This window comes from Aythya marila (assembly GCF_965140915.1).
Source record: "Aythya marila genome assembly, chromosome: 8".
In the NCBI taxonomy this organism is placed as follows: domain Eukaryota; kingdom Metazoa; phylum Chordata; class Aves; order Anseriformes; family Anatidae; genus Aythya; species Aythya marila.
The window spans coordinates 26,009,273-26,030,085 of NC_139049.1; the positions used below are offsets into that span (position 1 = coordinate 26,009,273).

The 20,813-nt window shown below is 36.1% G+C and overlaps 1 protein-coding gene across 1 annotated transcript in view; it reads right to left on the reverse strand.

Annotated features, from left to right (window-relative positions):
* The window catches only part of FAF1 (Fas associated factor 1), a 158,213-nt gene that overhangs the window by 51,509 nt on the left and 85,891 nt on the right, over positions 1-20,813 (reverse strand). The window contains exons 9-12 of the mRNA XM_082765690.1: positions 7,193-7,288; positions 5,366-5,492; positions 4,360-4,423; positions 3,351-3,432 (exon numbers count right to left, since the gene is read on the reverse strand). Coding sequence (XP_082621816.1) covers positions 3,351-3,432; positions 4,360-4,423; positions 5,366-5,492; positions 7,193-7,288 — 369 coding nt within the window. The remainder of the gene's footprint in view (positions 1-3,350; positions 3,433-4,359; positions 4,424-5,365; positions 5,493-7,192; positions 7,289-20,813) is intronic.

The window sequence follows — 20,813 nt, forward strand, 5'->3', positions numbered from 1 at the left end:
TTTCACATATTTATTAGAAGTCAGTGGACAGAAAGGTTGAGAGAGGAGCAGGAGGTGATCTGACAGAGGTATAAAAACATAAGAGCTACTGAAAAGGTAAAGCAGATGCCTTTATCCTTTTCTCATAATAAAAGAGTAGCAACCACCTGTAAGATAAAAAGGTAAACAAACTCAAATAAAAGAAAATACTCTAGTATTATTCAAGGAAATAGCTTACAGAAATTCAATATAGAGATTAAGCAATACCACCCTAAGTTAGGATAACCCCCCTGATGTTTCAGAGCATAAGGCACCCATAAACTGCATTCAGTTGGAAAGAAACCTCCTGCAAACATCTTGTTTAAAAATGTGCATTATAAGATTTCATCTCTGGCATCTGTTCTAGCTATTTTTACAATGGTGCTTGAGCAAGAGTAAGCTTGTTCTTCGTAAACTAGTATGATAGCAAAATGTTTCTTTCAAATGGGCACAATAAATAGAGAAATAATTTCACAAAATAAGTTATTTTAATAGATCTTTGTCCTTCGTTCCCTTCCTGACCCAATTACAAATTAATAATGAAAATATTTTCTTGTGTTACAAAGTAAGCCTTAGAAATTAACACAGAATGCTCTGAACCATCATGCTGCAAGAGGTAATTGGGGATTTCGTTCACAAGGACCAAGGACATCAGTTGTTAAAGGCAAAACTCTGTATCTTGGCTTGTCTACATCTGCATTTTTGTGTAAGAGGTATGTACACTTTTTAAACCAGAGCTATATTTGACCTCAACCCATCTCTCTGCCTAGAACTGGCATTGTCATGGTAGCACTTGCTCTTAAGCAAGATACCCATCATTTGTGTTAACCTTAACTCTAATGACTCAAAGTAAAGAGCTATGATAAAAACCTAAACAAAATACAGGTAAACAGACAAACACCTAACCTTTCTAAAAGGTGTTTAAAAGGTGTTTCAAATAACATTTTCTTATGCAGCTATGAATTAACTTCATTTCCAATGAATGAAAAAAAAAAGATTTAACAGAAAAACATTTATTTTCTGTAAAAGAAATATATCTATGTTTAAAATATATGTTCTGACATATATTTTATATGTTAAAATCTGTGTTTAAAATATATGTTCTGACATAAATTGATTTTCTTAAAATAACCCAAACTAAAGTGTTTCTGAAAAAAGGCTTCAAGTTCATATGTAACGGGCTATTTTGGAAGGAGAAAGTATCCACTATACAGATTAAAAACACAGCTGATGGCTGTCTAACTGGACCTGAACTGCAGAGTGCACCTTCTGCTCTGGACAGCATTGAGATTTTGTCAAGAAAAGGCTAAGATCTCTGAGCACTCTTGCTGCCAAGTGCTCTCAAATTAAATCAGTTTGAAGTGGTTTTCATTAAGATGGATTGAGTGTGGCATCGTGAGAAACACTCTATCAAATGTAGTGTTTTACTTAGTGATTAAGTATATACCAGTTGATGAAGCTACCCAAATCCTTCGTAATCCCACCACTCCAATAAACATTTAATGAGTATATAAGTTCAAAAAGCCTAGCAGAGGATTTAAACCTTCAATCTTGTTTTTATTTACTCTTGGAACTCAATTTCTCACTTCAAGTGAAGAATGCTGGTGCCTGAAGCTCATCTGTTGCCCTGGTAAAATTAAGTGCCCTCCATAGTATAAATTAGAAGACAGACAGTCAGGTTGCAGTTTTCTGTTAAGCTTTTTCCTTATACTGATATACTTATTCAACTATTTTATGAAATGAAGTTACAAAAATATAAAATAATGTATCCCTTTCCTCACTTAGGAATTCTGGGAGGTGATTCTGAAAAAACTTGTTTGTAACAAGGAAAACATAATAAAAATAAATGGCTTCTATCCCTTATCATACCTTTGCTTTACATCAGAATGTTATAATCAAAACAATGACATTTCACAGGGTAGTTGGGAGGCATAACGGCTTCTAAAAATTATGGCAATTTTTCCAAAAAATATTTAAAGGAAAAAGTAATAAAAATAACACTTTTTTTAATTGTATTACTTTATCCTGATGTAGATCTAGTCCAAATACATCAAAAAATATTAGAAATGTAAGGTCATGTGGATTTCAGATGTGCCATGCAAGTAGTATATGAAGTACCTGGAGTATTAAAAAAACAAAACAACTGTCCTGCATTAGTATCAGATTTAGAGGTATAAAACTGTATTTATGAAAGCTCCTAATGGGCTCTCTTCCATTACAGTGATGGTGTCAACCATTTCTGATGAAATGACATAGTGAACTTTTTAACACAAAAACTTTTCAAGTTGACTTCATCATTTTATTTCTTTGAAACACATACTGTTCCACTTGAATGAGCTATAAATTTATACTTTGCCAGTGAATTATTCTGTGTACATTTATGCCCTGAAATCCATATACAGTCATAAAATATTCACTAAATTTAGAGTGTAAGAAAATTGTGTCCACAACATGTCAAGTTAGCATTCACTTAAGCTACACAGTGTAGATTCATAGCATACTGATCATAACATCCTCTAGCACAACATAGCTATTCCTTCCAATATGAATAACTACAGGAAGCCACAAAATTCTTCATTTTAAAATTAAATATCTATTGAGACAACCAAAAATAAATTTAAACAGCATAACTTTGTTTGTGTTTCAGCTTTGTCTATGATTGATTACGCAAGGCTTTGGGTTTCTCCTTAGTGAATTCAAGTCACCAGAACTTAAATAAACTATTCCCATTCTAATTTTATTAAAATACTGATTTTACAACTGTGCACGGAATAACAGAAACTTGAGATGTCTGGTTGGATGGACAGAAAACCTAAATAACCAAACTTTAGTACTGGAATTTACTTGGCAGATAAAGGCTGTACAAATGAAGAAAAAAAAAAGAAAGAACGAATGAAAGAAAGAAAGGACTGTATTTCAGACACCTTTAAATATAAATTTACAATTTCATTAGCCATCCTTCAAAGGAGTTACCAACATGCAATGTTGAACTTGTCAACCAAGAGATTCCCAGCCAGTGTTAAGTAGGGCTAGGACACGATTATTTCAGGAAGAAAAGGGAGGAGAATTAAAAAAAAAAAGAGAGAGAGAAAAAAACCTGCCCCCATAGTTACCAATCACTACAGGACTTAAAAGTACAGCCTGAATAATTAGAAAGCATGAGTTATTCAATGTAATTTCAACAACATTAAGGGTAAGCATTTTGGTCAATGAACCATATAATTATTCACAAATAATATACATAACTCCAAAATATAGTTTACCTTTTTAAACAGTGATAAAACGTGCAGCAATTTCCATTTTTCCCCTAAATTAAATGAAGTAACACTTACATCTCTAGCTTTCCCATAGAAGGCTTCTTGAAAAGCAGCCTCTAATGATCCAATAAAATAAACAGGATGGCAGTCACCATATCTATTTGAGATAAAAATTTCAATTAAAAAAAAAAATACTAAAGTAGTAATTTCATTATTCTACCTCTTCATGTATGCTGTTAATAAAACACATTGGCTAAACACTTAAAAGATAAAGTATTACATTTCTAAATATTCCTTTAAAGCAAATATGTCCCCCAACGTTCAAAAGCTTAAAGTAACTAATTGCTACATTACAAATTTTACCATAAAAACTTTTTACAAACATAGACACCTTAATTTCTAAATATATATATTTTTCAATAATAACATATTTCTTCCTTTTACTATATTTTTAAAGGTTAACTAAAGTGTATTCTTGTATTACACACGAATGCATTTCATTTATATACAAAAAGTACATTTCCTTATACAGGGGTGAAAACAGAAGGCACGTAAACTTTGCATTAGTTTGTAGTACATTATGCAGCTTCTACCTTTCTGATTAAATGAGGTAAGCGTTTAACAGTGTAAGATCCAGTGGTATGAAGTTAAACAAAAAGCAGCATTTTATTTTTAAAAAGCAATGATTGATCCAACCATTTCATTTTTGTGAAAGCTCTTATTGCAACTCTGTATATATTCTTCTATATTAATCAACTTCAGCCTTTTTGTTCCTGAATACCAAATTAAAATTAGTATACATAATCAGATTCTTTATCATTCTTCTGGACTCCTACATAATTAACGATATTAATTAGTAGCAAATTAAATAAGGCAAGAATCTGTTACTCTAAAATGGACTGAGAAATATGCTATTTCAGAAATAGATCTAACAAAGTTAAGCTTAAAGTAAATTAGATAAGGATGCCTAAATGAGTATCCTTATAAAAGAAAATATGTACATTTGGTTTCTTTTTATTTTCATTATTTACTAAATTTAACTTAGTTTTTAACAGGAATTGCACAGTTGTAAGGCTGAGCTTACCTTGAAGAAAACTCTGCTGTAAATTGTAATAAGGCATCTCCTTCATTTTCAGCATTTTCTGGCACTAAAAAAAAAATAAAATAAATTAAATACAACCTTATGGAAACAGATTTTAATATGCGCATTCACTTTGCTTCATGGATTTTTTATGTTTACAGCTTACTGAAGTGGTTACCAAAAGACCATATAAATTTCATGAAAGACTACGAACCTTTGGAAAGACATGGAATTTCCAGACACTCTCATGAATATATTCAGGCTTTCCAAACAGTAAAATCCTCAGGTCCAGTGTAATGTGATATATCACTTGTTCAGAGTTAACACTCTGGACTTACATTAATATATTAAAATGAAAGGGCTGGCTTGAAAGGCTTGACCCACAATATTTCCAGTTACTTTTTTTATTAGTATTATTATTTTAAACTTCCTAAACATAATGTTAAAAAGTTTCACATGCCATCACGGTGACATAACTTTGCTGTCAAAAACTTTTAAGGTAATAATAACATCAAGGCTAGCCTAAAAAAATAGAGTATATATCGAATAGCACATAGGAAGTAATTGACTGTTCCTGCTTGATTCTTTTCGTAATTCAAGGACAAATAATCACTAAGAAACTTGTTAAATGTATATACCTCAAAATATTTATCACCACAAGATGCTAAAACTAAAATCTGTAGAATTTTCAAAACAGGAAAATCTAGGTTTCTACAAGTACATTCAGTTACAGATCACCATTTCTCAGCATTAAATCACCCTCCTTCAACTATAACCTAAATTCATGGGGTTACGAAGAAGCTTCCTCCATGGGAAGATGTGTTCATTGTTCTCAGTTACGTTTCCAGTACTCTTATTTAACACACCCATCATACACGAGACTCAAACAATTCTAATGGTCCTATAGAAAAACTTTCCTGTTTTTTTCTGTGCAGACTCGTCATACCTCGCTGCATCCACTAGTGCTTTATTACTACCAGTTAATTGTCAATTAGCTTTCAACTCTTACTCATTGGCGATTTCCTCAAGGCAGATGATGCTACTCCAAACATTTCTCCATCATCAACTCCAAACTCTGTAGCATCTTCAAAATCATCTCCATCACTGTCACTAACCATATGAACATCGGTGCATTGCTATTTAGAAACAAAAAACAAAATCCACCATAAACCTCTATTACAGCCATCATCTTCAGTGACATACAAAATACATGCTGAAAAATACTTACGCATTTTTAAGAAAATACTTGGTATATTGCATTTTATTTTACTATTTTATACAGCTTTATCAGGTTAATTTTTACAAATAAGATCTAATTTTTACCAGAATTATTGCTGACAGAGCATTATGTGACAAAAAGCATTATTTAAATAACTAAGGATTTGGATCTGCATCCACAGAATTGAGCAAAGTTGAGCAAATTTTATCTAAAGTTAATTTTCTTTTCCATCTAAGGGTACTATGGGTGGTGTAACTGAATTAGAGTGAGAAAAGCCACAAAATCTACCACTAAGTTCCAATATCTAGATGTGATCTACTTCAGCTATACTTTTATAGTGGGGGACTGTCCTCAGAAGGCTACCTATCTATCTTACTGCAATCCCTTCCATATAAATTCAGAATCCATGCTCCTAACTTGGCACAACAGACTACTGCATGTTGAATGACAGGCTGATTTCTTTGGCATAACACAAAGGAGAAAAATCAATATTTTTACACAAGAAGCTAAGGTCCCATCTGTGCCGCCAAACTCCCACTGTCGGGTGTTTTGGACTGCATGTCCTCTGAAATATGTAACAGCTCAGAAAGCCTTATTTTTAACTATTCAATGTTAACTTGTGTTTATACTGACTTGTCTTCAAGAACAACTTTTCCAGCTTCACTTGACCTGCAACTTACGGTGACAGTGCACTATAGAAAATTTACACGAATCCCTAAAGGTGCAACAGAATATGTCATGGCTCCAAACGACCATGACAGGAACAAAGAGCTCAAACCATGCCAGATCTCTCCCTACAATAGCTACACATACCAAAACAGTTCAAATAAGAACACTTACTGAATTAACTAGTCAACAACAAAATTCTATGAAGTGGGCAAACTCAATCAGATCATTATGAAAGAATAAAATAAAGAAGCACAATTAAATAGCTATGGTGGCAGATCTCAGAAGAGAACTATAACTACCTATTTGACCTGCTAAATGGTTTAGGTATAGCTAGAACCACATTGTCTGACCATCCTCTAACCTTAAAAAAACGTCCAACAGACTATATATCCTATATCCAGGCCTGCACCCTGACCATACCTCGCCGCTACACCTTGCCAACTCAACTTATCTAAGTAATTGAAATATGTTCTTTTTGTGCAGCAAGATAAACCATACATATTACAGTTTTCTAACTGAAATGGTAAGAAGTGTGTGGGAAGTGAGAAACTGCTTTTATATTGATTTAATTTTTGAGGAAAGACAAAAGCACTGGAAATTTTAATACAAGCTATTAATAATTGGAAACAACGAAAGGTGACTTTATACAATCTGAAAACATCTCTTTCCGTTAGTATTTTAAAATATTTCAACCTTCTGTTTAATTTGGAATATTTTCCAACGCTTACTGCAGCTTGCTTACTTTGTTCTTCCTCTTTTTCTTCAATGATTTGATTACCCACTTCCTTACTTTGTCACAGTTATGTGTTACAGGAATTGTGAACAGATTCTTTCATTAACATGCAATTCTGCTGATGTATTTGACAATAGAAAGAACAGTAATCATGGCAAAATGAGCTTTCCCTGCTTCTTTCTAGAGTTTATCTTGTTAAATGAAGATGTTCTTACCTCCTCTGACTGTTCCCTCGTTTGTACAGGTGAAGATCTTCTTCCAACTGTAAGTCGATGGCAAGGAAAAGTCAGTCCCGATACAGCTAGAGTCATCTACAAAAAAAGCAATGATCATTTTTTAAAGCCATAGTCTCAATTGAGAGGTCTTTTTTCTTTTTTTTTAATTTATTTTTTTTTTAAGATTGCTTTGAGATTCATATTAACAACCTCATTGCAGAAGTGCAAATTAATTATACAAATATTAAGTATGAAGCCTGGAAAACTAAAATGATTCCTTACATAAAAACATTGAAAGAAACTACAGCCATTATTGCACAGTGACTGCAGATATATAACAGTATCTTCTGTTAGGTGCACAGTGCTAAGACTTATTTTCACCTGAAGATGAAGCTGCTATATCAAATTTTAGGATTTGGAGGATTTTGTTGCTGTTCTTACATTAGCTATATACAGTCTTCAGGAACAGTTGTATGACCAGCAGATAAAGATGCTTTTGGGGGAAAAAATAATAAAAAAAAAAAGATGACTGTAGATACTTTTACATTTTATAGCAGAATAGTTTTAAAGGTATGTATGCACAAAGACTCAAAACAAAACAAACTTCAAACTCAAAACCATCTTCAACTGTTATTTTTTCCTAAATCAGAACTGAACTCTGAACCGTTACAAGTAATTTCTCTTGTTTTAAGCTGGACAAGAACAGAATCTTTCAAAGTTGAATAAAAAGATGTATTGATTTGACTCTGTTTTGTTTAGGCTAACTTTTCAAATTACTGTTTAAATTTGTAATTTTTAGTAGCCATCTTATCAGAGTTACTTGTTTTGTTTTCATATTAAGACTATATTAACATCTTCCTTCCCTAGCCTAAAAATAAAAAAAAAGTGTTATGCCTTGAGGAACTACGTGTAGTTCACTTTTCCTTCCTAACCAATAAGCAAATGTTAACATAAAAATGACAGGCAATGATACAACAAATTAAAAACAGTTAAGCCATTAAAAAACAAAACAAACAAACAAACAAACAAAAACACACAAAAAAAAAACCACAAAACACCAATTTGATTAACTGGAAAACAATTTTTTGTCAGAAGTTGTAAGAGACTGTCACAATGGCTATTCAAAATGCATTTCATCTTCGTCTTGATCACAAATAAGGTCAGAGGCTCATGCTATATATCTAATATAAATAAGGGCACACACAAACCCAGCAATTTTGGTGAAATTACAGTGAGCACAGGCACAATAAACGTTCATTAATCAGTATCAACAGAAACAGTACTTTTACCTACTGCTGTATGCCTAAATCTAAACTTTTTAAAATCAAGGAGACACCAAATAGAAAAAAGCTAGCATCATTTCAAAGACAAACTGATCAGATGCCTGCAAGCACCCAATCAGGTCTGAAGACCTGACTGTACACTGCATTTAAAACTGTACTTAACGTGACTACAAGTAAGAATAGCCTACTTCTCTACCAACAGAACCGCCTGTGCTACTCTTGTCCTTTAGAGCACCCTCCACACGTCTCTTTACGCAGCCTAAGCATGTACACAGCCTGCTGCCCTCTCCTGGAAAGCCTATCCGTCCTTTCTCCAAGAGAGCCTGATGACCAGAACAAATCTTCAGAAGCTGCTAAGCCCAATCTTGATAGCATGTGGGGTAAATTTACAGCACTGATAGCTCTTAAATGAATACAGCTCATTCATTTTGGGAACAAATCCAATTATTTGCAGAATCTGAACCCGACAAAATATTCGATTCTGTCTTAGTGACTTGTAGGCAGTTTGGGCTTTGTGTTCAAAGTATTGTTTCTAGCTAATGGGTCCTTCAGAAGAAACACCTAGAGGACAGGAGAAGATCCTCTAGATCGTCCAAAAATTATTACTACTGAGGGGGGACAGAATGAGCCACTTAGAGTGGCTCAGGACTACAGCACCCTCCTAATTAGACTGTAAAAACCTTAAGGTAAATTAAATTTCAATCATCCTTAGCAAAAACCCAAGAATAAATCATAAGCCTTAAATTTCATTTACTGCCATGAGCACCGAAGATACCCCATTTATTTTTTATACATAATTCAGAATGACTTTATCACTTGTCTGCTAGAACTCACAAAGATTTAATTTGCAGCAGGTTGAAGCGGGCTGATTAAGCAGGCTGGTTACCAAATGAATGTTAACCTGTCTGAACTAGCCTACTGTCACATTCTCATAGCGAGGTTAAACAGAAGTTTAGCTGCATAAAAAGCCCAGCTATCATCTTAAAGGAAGTGAGTAATAATACTTGGGAGCAAATGAAATATTGAAGATGACATACAGGTCAAGTCCAATTACCTATGAAACTCCTGTGACAAGAGCCTAAGAACTGTATTCGCTGCGATAATCCCCCAGTTTAATTAGCATTTTTATAAGTCGTAAATAATAAACAAAACCTGACTGTTATAAAACTTGAAACTTTGCCCTACGGTTCCCACACTGTCTGAAATCCTGGTAAAACACACGCACGCACACTAACCACACACAGCCTGCAGTTCCCTAACAGCATCAAATAGCCTGACAGATGCCTGGAAAGGCTCCTGGTATCTTTTACATGCACATTAAAGGAAGAGTGGTAAGATCAAGCAAGCAGTTATTGTGCTGCTTCATCACTTGGCCCAATAGCAGGGTGTTGCAATTCTAATTTGCAACCCTATATTATAGTGTCAAAGCGTCTCTCAAAAATGAGCTAACAGCAGAAGGGGTTCAACATCAGAGCACATTTCATCCTACTCCCCAGACAGTTGCTGGAATGTTGTTGTTGTTTTTTTTTGTGAACATTTGTGTGAGAAATGGCCCTCTCTTTTGACTTTGAGAAGTTTATGCAAAGCAAAGGCTAGGGAAAAGAGAAGCTCTGCCTTTCATTTCTAAAGTAATCTACCAGCAGGAACATTTCTCCAGAACTGAGTTATCTTTCTTCCGAGATAAAGGAGACAGTCCTCTCTCAAGAGAGACTCTTGCACCAGAAAGTTTAATCTTTATTTTGGAAATTATAAAAACATCAATATTAAGCAAAAGATTACTTTTCAGGCAGCTCAGTCCAGTGCCACAGATAGTAAACCTCAAATATTTGAGTGCAGGCCACTTGGGAGCATCTGCTGAAGTGTCTCAGGGGCTAGAAATGTTTAGGCATCAGGCTGCTCTTGGAGTGATTTTTCTTTCTAAATACTGCATCTGCTTACTCCCAGACAAGGTTGCAGTACGTTAGATGTAAGAACTGCTGTGTCGCATTCATCTTCCCAGGAGGGTGGACATGATCTTCTACCAATTCCAAAACAGAAAATGCTGGTTTGTTGCCTCAGTACCTGATCTCCAGTATTCTCAACCCATAAAGCTGTTTTGTGATAAAACGTGATGAATTTTTTCAGAGTGTTTTCTTTTTCCACATGAAAACCACCTCTGTACGAGCATGGTAGCTTGAACCAGATGGCTTTTGTGCGCACAAGAATAGACACTGGAAGATACATACACAGGACTCTTAGGACTAGTAGATACAGATTATGGAACAAATACGACATTAAAGCAGAAATAAATACTGTTATTCCATTTTTCTAAGCACCAGATATACACACACACAAAGCTCTACTGCAAAGATCTCCCATTTGACAGGTCCATGAGGTGGAGAAAGAATCTGAGTGAAAAGCAAGATCTCTTGTCCAGCACCGGGTATACAGCGCTCATACTTGCTGAAAGTTTAGAAAATCACCCTTTTGGCCTCCTTTAGTTTCTAAATGAGGAGGAAATAAGATTGAAGCCTCAAAAACATTTCAGAGATATTTGCAATAGGATAATCCTTTCAGGAGACAGCACAGATATTAGTGTGCTGCTGGTACACAAACAGGTAATGGCACAACCTGGACTAACGTGCACACAAGGATACCTGAAATAATATTTTAAGTACTCAAAGAAAGACTGCTACCAAATGTTAAAATTCATGCTTTATAACGCTAAGACACTATATTTATTTGTAAATGTTCAGTGTAAGGTGATTTGTATTTTAATTGCCAGCATCAATAACTGGGGGATAAAGTCAAGCGACATCTTTTCTGATTTGAACACAGAGGACTCTTTGCCAAGAACTTTCCAGACCTGGGAGTATTTGCCAAGTCCAGAGAGTTTGAAGTCTGGGTGCTTTAAACAATAGGTTATTCCTCCTGTTAGAAAGCATCATTTTTATGTAGAAAAATTTTCATTCTAGAAATATGCTCTCAAACAACCAAAAGACCATTTTTTTAAATCAAATATTTCATGATACAAATATGTCTGCAGCTGCATCAGGAAGAGAAATCACTCACAGCATGCAAATCCAGAGTGCTGCCTTCACAAGCCCAGAAAAAAATAGAAAAATTGCAAGTCTATAATCTTACAAGCTTGCAATCTTCTAAAAGAGCTTGCTGGTATGACTTAATTCCCACTCTTGCAGATTTTTGAAATTACAAAGGAAGGAGCAAACTCAGATCCTTGTACCACTCCAGGGATATTTAACGAAGACATTTAAGGTCTGAGAAAGATAAATAGTAGCACGAACACGAAGCAATGACACCGGCAGAGAACTGCAGCTGCCAGGCACCCGCTTCTACTCGTTAATCTTTGGTGGCTTCGCTACGTTCTCACATACTGAATCTGCTAAGCTTGAAAATAAGCTGATGACTTTTAGCTCATAAAAACCAGAGAACTGCTGATACAAAAATTATAAGCTCCATTACTGAATAAGGAAAGTAGTAATTGGATTTGACAAATGTGCTCCTCCTCAAACCCAGCCGTACAGTGATCAAGAAAAACAGCACTTCAAAAAAGCTTTAATTGCAACCGTATCTAATGAAGAAAGGAAGAAGGCAAGCTCTAGGAGCTTTCTAATACCTTGCAGAAGGTACATAGAGATCCAAAGTGGCCAGCTTAAACTGTTCTGTAAAGAACTGGATCTTCTTCCTCGTCCTCAGCTATTACAGTCATTTTGGAAACCCTGTTTACTCCCACATAAATACACGTACAGGTCTCTCTAGCAATCCGGTAATCTGAATAAAGCCCTGAGAATGGCTCTTCTTGTCAGCTGCCTGGATGAAAGCAGGACTTGCTTAAAAAAATAAATTATGGTAGGAAAACAGACAAGCCCCCGAAGCACAGCGTTTACCGACATATCTATTAGCCCTGTAATTGTCTTCTTGGTGCTTATCATCGTAAAGCATGTCACCTCCAGAAGGGCAACATGGGCAAAGACCAGCGAAATCTCTGACAAGAGTCCAGGATCTTTAGCAGGTTCTTTTAGGAAGAAACACTGAAAACAAGCAACTGTAAGCAATAATGTTTAAGTCAAGTAGGAACATTGATTTATTTTGTCCTCTTTGTTAAGTATTTGATTGCTACAAGAGCAGTCACAAGAGTGACTGCTACAAGAGCAGTGAGCTTTTTTTTTTTGATTTTTTGAGTTCTACATTTATATTAAAATCCAGCAGAAGTCATAACAAGAAATGTTATTTCTGTATTATTTGACTGCTATGAATCAGTCAAATCATTCAGCTAGCAATACTTCAAATGCAGAATTATTTCTGGCTGTCTAGGATCTGCTTCAACAGAGAACTAAATGGGGGAATTTTCCAAGAAAGCATGGTTTCCTCCTGAGGTGAAGGAAAATAATCCATGTTTTTGGCCTTTAATACTCAGAGATAAGGAAAGCAAACAAAATTCTGGTGTACAAAAAAAGCATGTTTTCCAATACTTGACTCTCCTTCATAAATCGTGCAGAAAAAAGAAAAGACTAATTCTCAGTCCTACTTAAGGTCAGCTTGTAGTATATTAGACAAAAGGAATTAAAGTCTTAAAAAGCTGCCATTCAGTTCTAGCATCCTGAAATGGCCTGCTGAAATTAGGGTTGCAGCTTACCAGCTGCACTCGCTAGCACAGCTGGATGGAAGAAGCCACAGAAAGAAACCTTCCCAAAGGTGTCACTCCATGTGTGATTGCCAAGAAGGTGCATCCTCTCTAATGCATCCTTTCCAACTCTATGATGGGAATAGGTAGAATCAAAACTCGCTTATATTGAAATGTGTTTTTTTTTTGTTTGTTTGTTTGTTTTTAGCATACAAAACACATAATTATGCCTTTCATTTTTTTTGTAATCTCAAGGAGTTAAAGAACACTGAGATTACCTAATCCCAAATCTTCCAGTCTAGCATCTCTAACTTCTGTTTGTGGTAACTTTCCTAATTAGCCCAGGACGATGAGGCACCAGAGCCAGCCATCTGCCTTCCTGTAAGGCAACACCTTCAGAGCACCACATCCACTCAATTCCAGAATTTCACCTAATGTTCTCGGTACTGATACTAATTCTAGTGAAAACTGGGAATGCCTGTTTTCCCCTTGTTGAGCAAGAGGAAAATCAAGCCCACATATTATCTGTTTGTTCTGCAGCTAAATCTGTTAGCATGCATTGTACTACAGAGCCCTAGCTAGATAACCAAGTCATTGGATGCAGTAGAGCTGTTATCTCAGTATCCACTGGAGAATATTGTATGCCTTTGCTGTTACCATTATACAACCAACACGTTGCTTAATAAGTGAAAGATTATCTCCAGAAAAATATGCCAAAATATTGTTATTCACTCTGTGAAAGAAAATTTTGATAGAGATTATACAAACATCTTGAAACCCAGAGGCATTTCTTTTGCTCTGGAAACAGCAGCAGCATGCAGCAATGGTCAGAGTATTATTAAACGCATTCTGAAGTCATTGCAATATATTTTTATATATTTTTAATTAAGAATAGAAGAAGCTTGTGCTAAGCTTGAACAGTCAGGATCTTTGAAATAGAGCTGTTTTAACAGGGGGAATTCTATCACAGCTGCGAACCTCTAATCACCCTTGATAATTATATACCAGCTCAGCAACCTAAAAGACATTTGTGGCCACTATTTGGTGCTTTGGCCGTAACTAGCTTGTCAGTAATAGCTAGCTGTGTTTTTGTGCTAGAAACAAACAAATGGAGAAATGATATCCCCAAAGGAATATTTATAAATCAAGAGGTCATCAGCTGAACAAGAACTCATCTTAGAAGCTGTATATCAGGCTGTAGGACATATGTGGAAATTTATAATACATACATCACACAAGAAATTCTTAATCAGAAGTGAATGCACTGCTGCCTATAGACTGAAACCTAACCCTGATTCAAATACTTCATGTGACAGCACTTTCACTGTGCTCATAATGCGAGATGCTTATTTTTTTTCATCTACTGGTTTACTCACTGATACATAGCTAATGTATAAAGAAACAAACATGAACAAGTACATTTCATAACACACCATGCTCAGTCATTCAAAATAACCTAGAGCAGATGCCCACAGCAAAACTCTCAATGACTGGCAGGAATCTTTACTGTGAATATTTCACTTCCATATAATTTGATTATTCTTGTTGGAGTAATTACTATAATGCTTTCCCCCCCATCAGGTAAGAGATGGGGTAAGGATAGAGGGGTGAGGAAGAAGCTTTGTCAAGCAATTCAGTTCTCATATTAAGCTTACTATATCTGTTTTTTTTATTATTATTATTTATTTATTTATTTTTTAATTAGTGTAAGCTAATTCCCTGAGTATGGTAAGTGTCAGTGACACTACATTTTCTTCCGTGTTTTCTTAAAGCTAGGGAAAAAGCCTGGTCATTTTGGAAGACAACTATATGAACAAAAAGCTTGAGAAAGAACATTGCTCTGCTAGATTTTCTTGGCTGAATAGCATGGCTCCTGTAAAGAAGCCACACATCCAGTTTCAGTTCATTCACTGTCCTTTCAGCCAGGGCAGGTAAAACTGTAATAAGTGAGAAATTCTCTGGCTTCTTGGTCTAGACAGACAGACTTCTGTTTAGATGTCTGCAAGGCATGTTCATCATTGATAATCTTGATTGGCAGATCTCAGACGAATTCAAACAAATTCATTTTTCCCAGCCAAAAAAGATGCCATCTCTCTCTCTTGATAAATTCTCTCTCATCAGATAAATTAATTTCCCTGTTCAAAAAGATTACCACACTAACCATGCAGAAAGGAAAATCAGAATAAAATACCTTTTCTGCAGGGCTACATGAAGGCAGAGACCTATGCCTCAGCCCTGAGGTCTTTAAGTCAGAATCTCAGTGACTCAGGGAATTGCAGACCTCTTCAACCTAACTTAACTCCCTGGAAAGACAAATTATAAAGCAATCTATTTGATATGCTTGGAAAATAAGTTATTCTTCTTTTTGCTAACCATTGGAGCAAGACTGGTCAGGCTGCTCCACAGTTGAGGTTGCTGCTCCAAGTTCACTAGCTTTTCCATTTGTCATTTCTCTTTTGCAACCTATCTTCTCTGAGATTATAGAAAGTAATAATTTGATATACAAGCAAAACCTAAAGAAAGAAGTATTTGTGTGGTGAAAGGGAGACAGTATTTAATGTGGCATGTTGGAAAATCAATGTGAAGAGTGAAGGGAGGAAAGTCAAGAAAATGATGGCAGTGGAAGTGGTGCGTTGATGCTTGAAATCTAAGAGCTGGCAGTTTTTCCACTACATAAACAGTTTAAGAAAATAATGGTTTCTAAATAAAGCCAGCACAGCCCCTGAATATGAATATTGAAGGCAGGGGAAACAGGAGTGTAGCAACTCCTTGGCAGCTTCTTGGGTTTCTCCAGAGATCATTAGACGGCTCCATGGTCCAACCCTTGTTGGAGATCCAAATACAGAGGTGAAGCCAAATCGTTCAGGAAAGAGGTGGCAGACTCACAACAACTCATGCTTTTTCTAAGGATACTCAGGATCTGATCGTTTCAAGATAAACGACGCTCCGACACAACAGCTCCTTCATATGCTCTTGCCACAGGTCTAGCTCTCCAAGCATTATTAGCAATGCGTGGGCAGCCCGTGCTCAAACAAACTCTCACAAAATGCCTTGGGAACAAACAGGTGCTCAGCACTTCCCAACCTACCACTTAGCACTGCTCAAGTACACATTAAATAAACTATCCTGTTCTCAGTGCATGAAGTCAAAATTGATATATGATTTAAGAATTCATGCACAACCACATTTAAGACTTTAAGGAATTAAAGGTTTTCTATGAACTGGTTTTCTCAGAGTTATAAGTATGCTTTCGTTAGTAACAACAGACAGTAAAATCACTTCTGTACAAGCTGAAGTACACACTGTATACATAAAACAAGTGTACTCCCACCAACGAGCAACTATTCCCCTTTAAAATGAAGCCACATTACAATTAAGAAAGTCTATCAAATGTGATTGTGTTTTTTTTTTGAACTGTTTTTGAAATCTGCAGAAATGAGGCCCGTTTGTACTGGGAGATTAATTACAAGGCTCAGAGATTTACCATACAGAACTGAAGAGCGCAGACCGGCCTATACTGGTCACCAAGACATTGCTATTCAAGTTTAGTACATAATTAAAAAAATCAACTAACAAAAGCTTTCTACCAGGTAAACCCTTATCCCTCCTCAAACAACAATAAGAAGTGGGTGTAATTCTAGGTTAGCCACTTCATCTTTTGACATCAAATAGCATTAGCTGGGAAAAACAGTCAAGTTTGCTCTAGGTTTGTTTGTTTTACAAAAGTATTGTACAAATATTAAAATGAACAGAAGTGTTTAAAAATTTGACAGCCCTTGAAATTAACTTCCTCTGGAAAATAACTTCATTTTCATTAAGCATCTTCAATAAAAAAAAAAAAAATCTTGACAGGTAGTCAACGTTTCATTTTAAACACTAACTGGATGAAAAAAATCTCGAGGGTGGAGTGTGTTCAGGTTATAAATCAGCAATGCTTGTTTTAACTCCTCACAAAGTGTTGTTGAGATAATTACTGCTGACAGCTTTATTCAAGGTTCATTTCACTTTTTCTACTATTTTTCCCCTGTTAGAAGTTCAGCAGGGCCCATGGGAAGATCCACCCCTCACACCTGTTAGGTTTCTTCATGTTACTGAGGCCAGTTTGGACATGTCACTTCAAATTAGCATTGTACCAGCGCGCTGTGACAATTACTTATCGCAGGTTTAACTTTAAAAAAAAGTTTCTAATCCAGCCACAAGAACAGTGTCAGAGTACGTAATTTAAACCTGTCAACACAGGTTGCAGGAAACCCATTCCAAGGATTTCAGCGATATTCCCATGGTGTGTATTTGAACTCCAGTGAAGACTAAAATCACAAAGGAATGCTGCAGGGTTAAAACGCTGAGCCCAAAAGTTAAACAAGATCTGAACTGAAAACAGAGTCCCAAATTAAATTCAAAAGATTTAACAAATTCCACAGATGAGTATTAAGAGACTGCTAGGCTTAATTTTCCCAGCATATTCTGCAGTTTATTCCAAGGGCTGTACATTAAAAATACAACTCTTATTCCGTATTCCACACCACGTAGGCTCAATGCTGGGTGATCTGCAGGAGATGTGCTGAAGGCAGCAGCACAGTAAAGATGCTCTGGGATCGATTGTGGACACACAGCACAGGGGTGGGAGTGCAGACGTGGCTGGCGAAGAACCCACGGCACGCTGAACGGGACAGTTTTGTCTTTCAGGAGAGACACCAGATGAGGGATGCTGAATCCACAGCAACAACCAGGACAAAGCAAACTTCACAAAACCCTATTGAGAGTTTCTGTACAAGCTTGAGAAAAAATTATGTCTGGTCCTCTGAGAACACCCAGCCCTGGTACGCTGGTTGCACACACATGCCAATTTCTGCTACGGTTAATCATTAGTCGAATTACTGTGAAGTTTATCACTCTCATTTGCCAGCCAAATGAATGAGAAAGCGATCCCTGGTTTTGATTGTTTCCCATTTCATTAAGCCTAGTTAGGCAAGTTAGGAACTAAAGCAGAAGGACAGATACTGTAGTACTTCACTTTGGTTCAAACCACAAATATGGTTAAAGGAAACAAAAGGGAAATAATATTTACTTGAACAACAGACTCTAATAAGAGAGAGATATATGTGAGAGATTGAAATAAATACCCACGATCACTTACAGAGCTCATTCTTCTTCTTAGACAAAAACTGTAAATATTAAAAAGGATGAAAAATCTGCCAAGCCATTTGCAGCTATTTGAAACACAGGGTAACAGAATTAAATAAACGCTGAAAGACCTGGAACACAGTTAAGTATGGACCATGAGGCTAATTGTGGATCTTGAGTTAATTACTTTCCACTGATACGTTTTCTCAATGGTCTTTTACATCAGATTTTTCTTCCCTCACTCTGAACCCCAAGGCAATTCAGCGTGCTAGCCTCCAAACTCTGGGTGATTCATTGTGTACTTCTGCCTTAGGATTTTTAGTTCACGCAGAGAAAGCCAGGCTTTCACATCAAGTTGATGTTAATGTGCGCTGACAAAGCAACAGTAAAGGAGCTTCATGTTTGTCACAACGTGCACTCTTTAATTTAGTAATTGCTTTATACTGATATGCAAATAATGACACATTTCCCAAATTTCCAGTTTCTTGGCAATGCTTTCACTAATTACTCAGTGGTTAAAACTTATGCATATGAATTGCTTAAGTGAGTTTATTAATAAGTACACCTGGGTGAATTGATGTATAAAACACACGCCCGGGAACAAGTCATAACTCATTGTACGTTCCCAAATGTCTCAGGGACCAAAAATTAAATATTCTTTCACCAAAACAAGAGCTATTAAGACTAATAGTGTGTTATTCACAGATTCATTTGGATTCTCAAATCTTTCCAAAGCTAGAGGGAGACTCTCTAGCCAAATGAGAGGAGGATTAAAGTATACAAGAGAAGGAATCTCGAGGAAAAAGGATGAGAATCCCTCTAGTACCTGAAAATGTGGGAAAGCATCTGCATCCACTGGTCCATCAGTTCTCTGAGGACCATCACATACTCTGCACTCTGGTTATAGTATTCAGTGATACTGCTTACTCTTCCTTTTGATCCCCTCATGTTGACTTTGCAAAATTTAGCTACAAGTACTGGACATGGATGTAGACTGAAAACAACTGAAAAAACAAACAAACAAACAAACAAACAAACAAAAACACTAAACAGAGTTAACCTGCCTTAGACTCATAGAGTGGCTTGGGTAGGAAGGGACCTTAAAACCTTAAAAATCATCCAGTTCCCCATTACCACGGGCAGGGACACCTCCCAACAGCCCAGGTTGCGCAAAGCCCCATCCAGCCTGGCCTTGAACACCTCCAGAGATGGGGCTTCCACAGCTTCTCTGGGCAACCTCATCCAGTGCCTCACCATCCTCTAAGTAAAGAATCTCTTCCTTGTATCTAACCTAAAGCTACCCTCTTTTAGTTTAAAACTGTTACCCCTTGTCCTATCATTACATCCTGTTAAAAAGAGTCTGTCCCCGTCTTTCCTTTAAGTATGGAACGGCCTCTGTAAGGTCTCCCCAGAGCCTTCTCCTCTCGATGCTGAACAACCCCAACTCACTCTTCCTGTGTTTCCTATCCTCAAAGTTCTTCACATTGTAAGGGTTGAAAAGTAATTAAAGTGCAAACATTGTCCTGCTTCATTTGCTTCTGCGTTGAAGTGAAGTGCCTGCTAGGTTTCTGATATTTTCAGTAACTAGGTAATTGCCATAGAAGACAGAATAACAGTACTGTTTATTCTAAGTCTGATAACAAATAGTTTTTATTTATTTATTTATTTGGCTATTCAAAAGAGACACAAAAAGTGCTAAACAGATTTTTAAGGTAAGAAAAAAAATGTAAAAATGGAATAATAAGCAACAGTATAAACAAAAAATCAATTTGATTCATCCAAATCACATTTTGCCTACAGATATTCACAGATACATCTTGGGAACTGCTTTGCATTCACAAAGGGTATCAGCCAAATACTTGGCACGTTTCTGGTCTATGGTGGGATGCCATTTACTTCACAGCACTGTACAATGATTTGGATGGCAAACAGAAGAGTGCCTGGGTATGTTTCCAGCACTATATAATTCCTTGGCACAGCTGAAGCAGTTGTGCTAGCAACACTGCTTCCAACCAATGGTTCAAACCCTGACAAGCTTTTTATGCTACCTCTTCTTCCTGGCTATCAGTGTTCAAGGAATTGGATTTTCGCAGTGTTAGCCTTTTGAAAACATGGTGTTATTGACTTCTAAAAATGAACCTTTGAAAGGATGTTTGTTTCTTATTTTGTTTCCTTTACCTGGAATGTATGAGGCATTTAACTCCTTAAATCGGCAGAATTAGAAGCACCAAGTATAAATCCTCCTCAAGTAAAGAAAAGAGGTTCAAACCTAGCAACACTAGCATATTAAATAGTAATAATTTTCGACAGTACTGTAGTATTCATAAGTGATAAGTCAGTGGGTTGGTGTGGTTGTAGCTAAGCAAAATGCATTAGTTTAATTCGTTCATTTGCTGTGTGATTGTGCTTGGTTTATGTATTAATAGTTTCAAGTGTGACAAGCAAAAAATTAAGAACAAATAACTAAATAAATTTAAGCATGTATAAAGTGTCTCTATTCACAGACCTCTTAGAACTTGACAAATATGAATCGTTCCCAACATTTTGAATTGAATTCTCTTAGCCATCTTGTTATAATGAAAGCGGCCAA